The sequence below is a fragment of the Salvia splendens genome, chromosome 2 (assembly GCF_004379255.2).
Source record: "Salvia splendens isolate huo1 chromosome 2, SspV2, whole genome shotgun sequence".
In the NCBI taxonomy this organism is placed as follows: domain Eukaryota; kingdom Viridiplantae; phylum Streptophyta; class Magnoliopsida; order Lamiales; family Lamiaceae; genus Salvia; species Salvia splendens.
The window spans coordinates 34,862,447-34,874,236 of record NC_056033.1 but is presented as its reverse complement, the minus strand read 5'-3'; the positions used below and the strand labels follow the sequence as shown (position 1 = coordinate 34,874,236).

The 11,790-nt window shown below is 37.7% G+C and overlaps 2 protein-coding genes across 2 annotated transcripts; both read right to left on the bottom strand.

Annotated features, from left to right (window-relative positions):
• Nucleotides 1-2,352: 2,352 nt before the first annotated feature.
• On the bottom strand, nucleotides 2,353-6,214 carry LOC121792380. The gene is made up of 10 exons (XM_042190298.1): nucleotides 6,029-6,214; nucleotides 5,809-5,908; nucleotides 5,546-5,650; nucleotides 5,356-5,433; nucleotides 4,594-4,649; nucleotides 4,114-4,171; nucleotides 3,464-3,589; nucleotides 3,229-3,327; nucleotides 2,989-3,060; nucleotides 2,353-2,623 (listed from the first exon to the last, which is right to left on the bottom strand). Exons 1-10 carry the CDS (start codon nucleotides 6,127-6,129, stop codon nucleotides 2,561-2,563), a joined length of 858 nt encoding a protein of 285 aa, XP_042046232.1. The 5' UTR covers nucleotides 6,130-6,214; the 3' UTR covers nucleotides 2,353-2,560.
• Nucleotides 6,215-7,042: 828 nt separating this feature from the next.
• On the bottom strand, nucleotides 7,043-9,139 carry LOC121792381 (cucurbitadienol 11-hydroxylase-like). Its single transcript, XM_042190299.1, has 8 exons — nucleotides 8,901-9,139; nucleotides 8,531-8,840; nucleotides 8,298-8,447; nucleotides 7,985-8,233; nucleotides 7,739-7,910; nucleotides 7,551-7,657; nucleotides 7,346-7,473; nucleotides 7,043-7,239 (listed from the first exon to the last, which is right to left on the bottom strand). Exons 1-8 carry the CDS (start codon nucleotides 9,137-9,139, stop codon nucleotides 7,149-7,151), a joined length of 1,446 nt encoding a protein of 481 aa, XP_042046233.1. The 3' UTR covers nucleotides 7,043-7,148.
• Between the last annotated feature and the right edge of the window lie 2,651 nt (nucleotides 9,140-11,790).

The following is an 11,790-nucleotide window of genomic DNA, read 5'->3' as shown; positions in this document are numbered from 1 at the left end:
TTCACTACTATGTAATGTACCAAAATGATAAAATGACTTAACTACTATGAAATGGATGAAATAGTTTTATAGTCAATAAAATATGAGTGTTAATGAGTTCGTTGAGTGTGAGATCCACTACAAAAGATAGTAAAAGTAAGAGGTGACAAATTTTTAGGGACGGACAAAATGAGAATAAGTGACAAATTTTCAGGAATATGGACAATAGTATTTTTTATAGAATTTTAGTAATTCAAGAGATTTGGTGTCTTTAAAGAATTTTCATAAGTTAATATATGAAAATATAAACACAATTTGCAAACAATTGAGTATGTATTAATAACGAAATAATTTTACTTCTAGTTATTAATTACTTTGAATTTACATTAGATAATTTATTTACAATTAAGTTTCAATTATATATGCATCTTTCAATAAAATTTAGAAGGACCACTTTTCTATAAAACTACTCGACTACAACATCCTCCAATTTTTATTTATATTTAGATAGAAAACCTACAACTTTATTATCGAATTCATCAAGTTAAAGATTTATTTTACTATATATAACAATTTCCAATAATTATACCTACATTTTTAAATTAAAAGTCTAATAAAAGGCAAAATAATAATATACAAATTTAATTACAAAAGAGAATTTAAATTAAAAGATTTATACAAAGTCTTATAAATTAATATTCCGAATTAAAACCTAATATTTAAAACATAAATATAATGATAATATAGCCATAACACCCAATTTGGAACTCTAAATTTTTATAAATGTTTAATCATAAAATTCATCACAAATAAAGCCCAAATAATACACTTCATAAACTAAAATACCAACACAAAAAGTCCAACAGATAGTCCTCGAAAACAAACATTTTATGGCATGACAACAATTTAACAAAAACCATAGCTCCATTTGAGAAAATATGACATTCCATAAGTTCACAAATATTTAATTTATATAATTATATTCACACTAATGTGCTGGATATTAAAAGAAAGCCCACCTGGTATGCTTATCTCCAATTAACAAATCCTCGTTTGGCCTCACTTGCCCCTTGAATAATTTCCTTTAGAAAATAGCGTGACACGCTAATTAATACTTGAACTATTTTTCTAAGAAAAGAATGCATGCACCATATAGGATAACATCTATCTCTTAGTCTCGGCTTATAGAATTTTTCTTAAATCCTAAATCGGGCTTCACTGCTCTTGCATAACTGTAATATCCCCTTTACTAATTTTGGAGAAATTCTATTCTCTTAAAATTTAATTAATGATATATGGATTCTTAAAATCTCTTCTTAAATCCTTTTCTTTGAATTTTTCTTAAGATTTCTTAAGGCCGCCTGTGGCGTCGCGGGGCGACGCCGGTCGGCCCTTCGCGTCTCCAACTTTAATACTTCCAATCACCGGGAACTTGATAAATTATTCGAGAAAAAAATTATTTAATTGAGCTCCAAGTCAATATATTTTTTTCCAATCAAACATAAATAATTCTCGGCCCAATTATTAATTTGATTACTGGCCCAACTAAAATTAGTAGTGGCCCATCAACTAATTAAAATTACCCACCTTATCTCTACCATTTACACTTAGAGCCCAATTAAAGAAATGGCCCAAATTAAGTTAGAATTGGGCAGCCCCAATTTATACTAAGCTCCGTCAGCTCCTTTTCCTTTCTCTCAATTATATGTCTTCTTCTTAAACAAAACCTTCTCAACGTAAATTCCCAATTTGGAGAACACAGTAGCGGTGGTTCCTTCTCACTCCGCTCCTTTCGGCGAAATCGTCTCCCCCTTGCGTCGCCAGTGTGCTGCCGGCTTCGCCTCCTATCTCAATTTCACCATTTGTTCCTTCCCAAAATGGAGAAGAACAGCAGCTTCTTCCCCTTCCTCGGCGAAAGCGCCGTCTAACCAGATCACTGGAGCTCCGCCAGCGCCAGCCGTCTCTCGGCTTTCTCTCCAATTTCAAATCGGTAAATCTCTGAAAAAAGAAAGGTAATATAGGATGCAGAATACAAAAAAAAATTAGAAAATAAACTCCAAATTTAGCCAACTGGATTTACCAAAATGCCCTCTCACATACTATAATGTTTTCCCGCCAAAAAGGGTAAATACGTCTTTTCATTAAACTGTCACTTTATATTAGTATAGATTTGTTTGGGGTCAACTTTGCCAGAAATTTCTCCAACAAAGCTTCTTCGATCAAACAAAACCTACGTCAAAATGTTGACAAATCTTATCACTGAACAACTGAGGTGCATATAGTATAGGCGTAACTGAATTACATGATTAACAGTATCCGCACAAATAATTCTCACCGCACAGCAATATTTATTTGAGAAAAGGGCAAAAAAGCTTAATTAAATTATTATCATTTTCTTTTTTAGTAATTTGATTTTCTCGACTAGGAGTAAAAAAACAACAGTCCGAGTTCCAAAATTTGAAATCCTATACAGAAGCTGAAATCTGTTTTTTTTCCTCAATTGATAGGCACTGATAACAATCTAACAATTTTCTGCCCTAGTGAATGCCACCACCAACCACAAATCCGTAAGTGTAGGAGCTCATCGGTAGTATGAGGCTAGAATGTAGAGCATGAGCGCTGATGATGCAGTTACAAGCAATTCCTGAAAAACCATAAACCAATGATTTGTAATTTTCTCGAACACAACCATACATAATCACCTAAAGTGTAGGAAAAAGAGTAGTAGACAGATATAGTACGGCAGAAAAGCATATTCAGCAATGAAAAGTTCAAAATTAATGGGCCGGTCAAGTGCCAAAATTTCTTGCATGCATTTTATTATTGCTCGACCGCTATCTATATGTCAGTCACACAATGAACTGAAGATGTTTCTGACATGAACACGAGATTAAGTGCCACTCTGAGATGGAGTACTATATAAGTAACACAAAAATTATCATGAGATTTTGAGTTCAAAGGAATTCAATCATAAGCATACTAATCAATATAAGACGGAGTGGCTATTACCTGGTTGTTGTACAAGAAAACAGGTACAAAGCCAGCTGCATATTCGATCACATTTAAAACACCAGTGTAGCCCTGCATGTTTATAATAGAGATATCATACAGTAAACTATCCCCCATCAATACAGTTGGAATTTTATCCATAGGATCTAAACTATGAAACGCGCATGAGAAGACGTCTAAGCTTTCAGCGACCCACTTAGCAGTGTTATACATAATCATAACTTGGATTGTTCCACTTACCAGAGAGGCAAAAGCTAAACAGCCAAAAACCAGCGAAAGAGATCGGAGCAGCCTTTTACCCATTCTCAACATCCTCCCTTCATCCTCACCACCTTCTTCCTGCAGTAAAAACAGGAGTAGAGAGATCACTTATTGAAGCTAATACTAACATTTCCAATTAGAAAAATTGAAAATCTTTCTTGAAGAAAAAGCCATTAAATATTGAAAAAACCATCAATTTCTCATCAGAACTTACACTAAATGTCGGAGATGAGGGAGGTTCAACTGCTTTTAACTTCTCAAATATCCGATAGACAAACACAAATGCCAAAAATTGCAAAGGTTTGTATTCAGCATATCGCTTGATAAATATCCAAGCTGTCTGCAGAATGAGCAAGGCAAATGATCTATGTTAGTCAATAGTCATGCTTCTCAAATGCACAAATATTGCACAGAATTACGACACCTGGCACTTTATCTTTTTATTAATCCAATGCAATAAAAAATCCTAAAGGCAGAGACGTTAAGGGTTCTTATATAGCAAACATGTTCTTGTTTTTACAGGGGCCATCATTTCTACAAGCTCGGATGGAAATTCTGTGTACAAGTTAAAAAAAACGACATAACAGGAACTAAATGATTTTGAGCTATACCTTCATTGAGATCAACATTTTCACATATGGAGCAGGGCTGAAGTCATAATAATTGAGTCATTGACCACACTTCCATACTTAATATATCTTCAGGCAGTATCTTAAGTATGTTAGAATTTATTAAGAGAGTAAGACTTAAAAATTCAATTTCTAAAAGTGATAACTGACATCTTTCTCATCAATCTACTGGAATAGTGCTCCAAGAAACAATGACAGCAATTAAAAAGGCGAATTGAAATAATTTTCTACTTACAAAGACAGCTGATATTGCCAAGTTGATTTGAATATCTTTGGCCTCAGATTTGGTAAACCTGAACAATGTACCTCATAAGATCTTTCACCCCAAAGGCAGAAGGAAAAAATCAAAAATAAAAGGAGTTCGCAAAGGGCAATAATAGAAATGTCAAGAAATTTAGAGAATATGTCTAATTCAGATAGGAATATCAAAACTAGCACAAAATTTATTCATTCAATTCAGTGGCATAAACACTTATAGATGAACCACAGAAATCTCACTATCTCAGAGATGAATTTTATGCATCTATCATAAACATGTGGACTGATACAAAGTTCCATATGACTAAAATTTGATTAGTGGTATCAGTACATACAGGGCGTAAGAGTAGCTGCTATCTAAAGGATAATGAAGATTGACAGAAAAGAACCAATTTCATAGCAGTATAACAGCAATAATTTCCATAAGTTGTGACTCTCAATTAGAAGAAATGCATACCTTGGTCCCCATGGAACGACTGGCAGCTTATCAGCATACTTTATATCTTTTGAAACCTGAGTCAAATATATAGAAGAATGACTATCATGCAGATACATTTTTATTGGACTAATACGACATATACTTTTATTGACATGGACTAAATCCAGGATACAGGCTTCTTGTTATGATATTAAAAAAACAACCAACATCTACATCTACCACCACCAAAACACAATAATGAAAAGATTACCTTATTGTTACTGAGCACACTTGAAGCACATTTGTTGTGTAAGTTAGTTACTTAGCTCAAAACAAAGATTGCTCTTTAATGATGAATTGAAGAAAAAAGGAGGAGAATCTTTGTTATTGTGGCAGTCAAATGATTAGACTACAAGAAGTATCAAAACTAAAGAAAGTAAGAAACTTCATTATCATGCCAGTCAAAAACAATTTGAAAACCTTGTTAACAGGATGAAGCTTGATGCTAGGGAATGAAAACTATGAAAAATCAGATAACGGTAACTATCAAGGTGGCACTGTTAAAATTGAAGATCAAACTTATGATATGTAATTTTCTCCATGTCTAGGCAATTGGTTCACTTTTTCAATCCAATGGAAGGGATATTACTTCAGCAGTTCCTTCGTCAATTTTTTGTGCTTCTTATGAAATTATAAGAAAATACAACCTTCAGTTTGTGACCAGAGCAGTAATGAACAAATTAATCATTAACCAAATACAGCCAACGCATTGATGGAAAGTAGAAAAGGAGAGTGGCACACCTTAAATGAACCGAATGTTTCGCCATGCTTCCTTTTTGTCAACTGAGACATCATGATTTTGTCATACGCTTTTTCCAACTACAAAAGGATGCGAACAACGATAAATACCAAACTTCAGCAACATACAATGCTTAGCAGAGAAACAAACAAATCCATTTTTTTAAAAAAGAGCGTAATAAGTAAGTCATACTTGAGCAGCTGCAGCTTCATCACCTCTCCTCTCGGCATCCTTGCGCTTTTTCTTGTAAGCTGCCTTGACCATATCAAATCCCTCAAGAGGGTTTACACCAAGAACCTACAAAAATTGATGAAGTTGATCAAACGAACCCATAGCTTTTACTGTGGCACAGAATTCTAGCTCGTGCCTATAGCAAAGTGTCTGGCCGATATCTAGAATCACTTTCACTTTCACCAATAGCGGTTGAATTTCAGAAAATAAAATTTACAAATTACCTCATATGGGTTTACATCGCTGCTTGAACCAGAACTTCCGGCGGCAGAAAATGCCGCGCAAATAAATCCTTTGCCGCTCCGTTGCTGCAATGTAGAAAATCTGAGGAACCAAAACACCAACGTTCATATTGAAAAGAAGAATAATGAGAAGATAAGGAAAAAAAACAAAAAACGATAAAGCTGCAGTCCATAAAAGAGTAAAAACTAAAATTATCATCACCTAAGAAATGTAGGTTGAAGCGGAACTGAACGGGATTTCAGAAAATTATTAGTGGGCAGAAATTTAGGGGTTTTGGAGCATTGGATTAAGGACAGGGCCATCGATTTTCAGCGGATACAACAATCAATTGAACAGAAGGACATCTGGTTAGGGTTTTGTTGGGTTTTGCGCCTTTGGCAGTGATGATAGACTTAGAGCATCTCCAGTGGGCGGATGTCCCACTTGGACATCCACTAGGATATACCGAAAACACCTCCCGCCACGTCACTAGGACTTCTCATCCCACTGCCACGTCACTATGACATCCCCTTCACAATCCGCCCTTTCCATCGCTCTTCCCACTAGGATTTCCCACAATAAAAAAAATCGCAAATTCACAAATAAAACAACTTACGTTTACGGAAATAAAATTTCAACGAGCCGTACATAGAGTTTAAAAAAAATTAAAAAAAATTTAAAAATCGGACGTCCGACCCACGCCACGGACGTCCGCCCGCCCGTCGCGCCGACGTCCGTATCCGACCTCCCCTACCATAATAGCGGAAGTCCCGGTCGCCCGTCGCGCACGTCCGACAAGACGTCCACCATTGGAGATGCTCTTATAAATAAATTTAATTTGATTTGAGTGACATATTTTTCGCGTGGCCTAATGGATAAGGCGCTCGCCTCCGGAACGGGAAAGTCCCCCCATCGTGAACGAATTAATTTCATTTTTTTCTCTACATTTTATTTTACACTGAAAATATCAAATTTTCTCTACATTTTATTTTACACTGAAAATATCAAATTTTATTTAGTTACAGGATGTACTAGTTCTCAATCTCAACTTAATGCAGATCAATCAATCTCTAGTTAATTAGGATTACTTAAAAAATGCAACTAACAAATCCTATTTCCTTTATTTGGACATTCTCATTCCCATTCCCAAGATGGAATTGGAAACTGAATTTGGACATTGCGAAATTGACATCTCCAGTTGAAGCATACATAATAGTAATACTACTTGCATTTATTTGGACATTCCCAACATGAAATATACTTATTACACACATAAAGACTACCAAATAGACAACATAACAACTTGAAGTTTATTTGATCAAACATAGTAAAATTATGTAAGCTAATGTTTCTCTGATATCTTGTAGTGAAATCCATCTGGAAATCTGATGATCGGCGACCGCACAATCTTGCCTCCCTTTACCAAATCCCATCTAACCAAAAAATAAAGAAACAATTTGGATTCATGATCAGAAACTATACTTTCTCATCAATCTCAAAACTCTTTGTATGTTGAAAACATGCTTCTCTGTTTTTTACCTGTACTTGGTGACCAAAACATGCAGAAATGTTGCAATAAGAACTCTACTGTATTCTGCACCAGCACACTGCTTCATACCAGAACCAAATGGCATGAAACACTTTGACACGACGCTCGGTTGAATCTCCTGCATTCATGCTCTAAATAAGTACTGTACTAGCTAGCCCACAATTTTGAAATTTATGTTGACAGAAAAGATCTAACCTTCCATCTCCATGGGTTGAACTTAAGTGGATCTTCAAATTGGTTCGGGTTTAGATGAAGGCCGGCTGTAGCAATCATGATCACCCATCCTTGAGGAATTATGTATCCTATATTATTCATTTACAAACAGTTAGCATTAACATGGATATCCTTTATTGAGTTATAGTTTATCAGATGAGCCTCTATACCGTTTACTGGGATATCTTTGAGAGCGCGACGAAAGAAGCCTGGAGCTATATTTCCCAGCCTGAGAACTTCATTGATCACCTGCAGTGTGAATGTCATTGATTTGTACTCATCCCATGTGAGGCCGGTAGCGTCTGAGTTCTCCCTCTTCTTCAAGATGGCCTCATGCTCGGCCTAATCATCAGATAATTAATTAATTCTCATGAGATAGATTATAAAAGCTTGATGATGTTATGCAGATTACGCACAGTGAGTTCCTCCAAAACCAAGGGATGATCAGCCAGCAACTTGAATGCTAAAGCCAATGTGGTGGAGACGGAATCAGAAGTGACAAACAAGAGGCCGAACATGAGCTGGACTATGAAGTCGTCGTTGATGAAAGAGTCCGTGCTCTTGTCTTGAATGATGTGGTCCAGGAGATCACCGTGGCGCCTCTCTGCCTCCGCCAGCCTCTTCGTCACAACCTCCCTCATCATCTCCCTCACCTTTTTGTGAATCTGCCAAAAATCACCAGTTATGACATATAATAAAATTTTGATCATGTCAAAAACAGAAGAGTACCTGCAGACATTTGTGGTGTGATGTGCCAGGAATGTTGATGGGAAAAGACATCAGCCCTTCCACCAAATCCCTAAACATGTCGCTTATCTTCAACGGCGCATCCTCCAAATCGCCACTGAAAATCTGGCCAGCCGCAAAATCAATGGACATCTGCTCAGACAATGAAAGAAAGAACATTCATGAGTACTGATCATCAATTCTTGATTCATTCACTAAAGAATGATATATTATACCGTTACAGCTTGACTCTTAACTTCAACAGAGAGATGGGAAGCCCAAGTGGAGAGGACTTTCCTAGACATGGCTTCCATTTGAGGGAGGAGCCTCCCCTTGAGAGCCTCCACACCAAAGTGATTCAGTGTCAAGTTTCTAGTGTACTTTCTAGAAGACTGGCTGGCTTGGTCGAAGACCTCCGCGAAAGTGTCCATGGACCACGTGTCAGCCAGCTTCCCGTCCTGCCGGAGGAGAAAGTGGTTGAACTCGGGATCTGCAGTGATGATCACCGGCCTCCCCGCCACGTTGGTTTTGAAGATGGGGCCATACCTGATAGGAGCCAGGTCAGCCATACATAAAAACAGTTTTGCATGTGTATATATTAAATACTTTTTCATTCTCTTCTTGATGAAGGGAGGGAGGTCGAGAGAGGCGCTGGGGAGGACGAGCTGAATGGTTTCTCCGATGAGAGGGAGGCCCATTGAGCCGGGAGGGAGGACGCCGTTTCTGCATTTGGGATTTCTCCATCGGTACATCCAGTGGGTTGCGTAGATCGTCACCACTGTCCCTGCCAATAAAATCAATGCTGACACTTGGTTTGAGTATAAGGAAAAAATTAGTGTTTCCATGTTTGTTTTCAGCTACTACAACTTGTGTGTTTGTGTGTGTGATGAATGAATGAATGAGGTTTATATATATATATATATATAGTGTGTGTGTGTGTGTGTGTGTGTGTGTGTTGCACAAGTAAGTAGATTTGTGTATTGTCTTTGCAGGTTATGCTGTGTTTTGACATCATCTACCATTTTTTATTTTTGTGGTGGAAAAAGACAAAAAAATTTATGTGGTTTAGGTAGTTGATAATGAGGAGTAAATGTTCTGTTATTTGTCCACAACATTTGCTAATCTAATTTTCTTTCTAGCAATATGAAAATTTTGGTATTGCGTGGTTCGTTCTCTTCTCTCAAAATTTCTTCACATTAGATATGATCAGATAGTTATATTTTTTTAATGACCAAATACTCCTTTAATTATTCATAATTGATCTCACAAAATTTACATATCCTCAAATAATTAAATAGTATAAAATAATTTTATCATTAATGTTAAAACAGGTTTTCTCTATTTCATTGATTTGAGTATAAACATTTCACGCCTCTTATAGGCTCAACAATACAATCTTAAGGTAAGTTAATTACCCTAGCATAATCTCCTATACATAGTAAGAATCAATCACTAATAACTCAACGATTTTGATTGCAGGAAATTAGTGTCTTGATTCTTGGTAATCTTCCCTCTTGATTCTCGGTAATCTTTCCTTCCAACACTCCCCCTCAAGTTAAGTGATGGGATCACCAATACTTAACTTGTCCAATACACTTCGGAAAGAGTGCGAGCTTACTGCCTTGGTCAAGACATCCGCCAGTTGATCTTCTGACTTGACATAAGGCAATACTACCACCTTTGCATCGATTGTGTCTTTTATGAAGTGTCGATCTACCTCCACATGCTTGGTTCGGTCATGCTGAACTGGATTTTCTGAGATACTAATGGCAGCTTTATTATCACACAGTAATCGGCACGGCTGAGTTAATTTGAGATCGAGCTCGGTCATGAGCTTCCTAAGCCATAGTATTTCTGTCAATCCGCTCTTAATACCCCGAAATTCTGCTTCAGCGCTTGACAGGGCTACCACCTTTTGCTTCTTGCTTCTCCATGTTACCAAGTTACCTCCAACAAAGGTAAAGTATCCCGCGGTTGACTTTCTGTCATTTGGATTCCCTGCCCAATCTGCATCCGTGTATCCATGTATCTCTAGATATCCATGTTTCTTGAACAGTACTCCATGGCCCGGTGTACCCTTCAAGTACCGTACTATTCTCAACACTGCTTCCCAGTGCTCTTCTTGTGGTGCATGCATAAACTGGCTTACGACCCCAACGGCATATGCGAGGTCTAGCCGGGTGTAGGATAGATAGATGAGTTTCCCAACCAATCGTTGATACCTCCCTCGGTCAGCGAGTTTGGCTCCTTTACGAATCTGTAGGCCGTGATTTTGAACCATTGGAGTATCTGCAGGCTTGCAGTCAATCATTCATGTTTCTGCTAGAATGTCAAGCACGTACTTTCGTTGATTGATAAAGATCTCTTGCTTCGATCTGAGCACTTCTATTCCCAAGAAGTATTTCAGGCTGCCAAGGTCCTTCATTTCAAATTCCATGGACAAATTTTTCTTCAGCTGATCTATCTCATCTTCATCATCACCTGTGATAATCATATCATCAACATAAATAATGAGGCATGTGATCTTACCATCCCTCTTCTTGAGGAACAGAGTGTGGTCTGAATTACTCTGGCGGTAGTCATACTTCTTCATGACCTTAGTGAACCTCCCGAACCATGCTCGAGGGGATTGTTTGAGACCATACAACGTCTTTTTCAGCTTACAGACGTCTCCAGTAAACCCGGGCGGAGGAACCATATATACGGGTTTGGTTAGTTCTCCATGCAAGAAGGCGTTTGTCACGTCGAACTGATGTAGCGGCCAATCACGGTTAGCTGCTATAGAGAACAACACTCTTACTGTGTTGATCTTAGCCACTGGTGAGAATGTTTCGGCATAATCAATGCCGTAAGTCTGAGTGTAACCTTTCGCCACCAATCTTGCCTTGTACCTGTCAATGGATCCATCTGGTCTTCTTTTGATTGTAAACACCCATCTACAACCAACGGTAGTAGCCCCTTTTGGAAGCTCGCTGACTTCCCATGTCTTGTTCTTCAATAAAGTATTTATTTCTACGAACATAGCCTCCCTCCAATGTCTGACTTTCATTGTCTCCTCGGCTGTATAAGGAATCTCCTCTTCTTCGTATAGTGCTGTTTCAAATGCTCTAGCCATCTTGGTTAGATTTCCTTTCACGAAGTTTGCTACAGCGTACTGACTTTTCCTCCCGATCTTTTCGGGTGAGAATCTCTTTGGTGGTATTCCTCGATTGCTTCGTGGTGGGAGTATATATCGACCCGTGTCTTCATCTAGAGTTGTGTCTACAATTTCTGTATTAGTAGCATCAGTAGAATGGTGATTTTCTTGAGGTGAGTCGGGAATTACCTCAGATGTTTCGGATACCGGCTGAGGAGAGGCACTAGGACGCGGTTGAGAGGACTCTGTGGTTGAGACTTGCTCGGCGACAGTCCCAACCTTTTCTGTTGGGTCCTCGTAGGAGAGATTTGATTCAGGCACAAACCAACTTAGGTAGTCGACTGTATTGTTTGACTCACT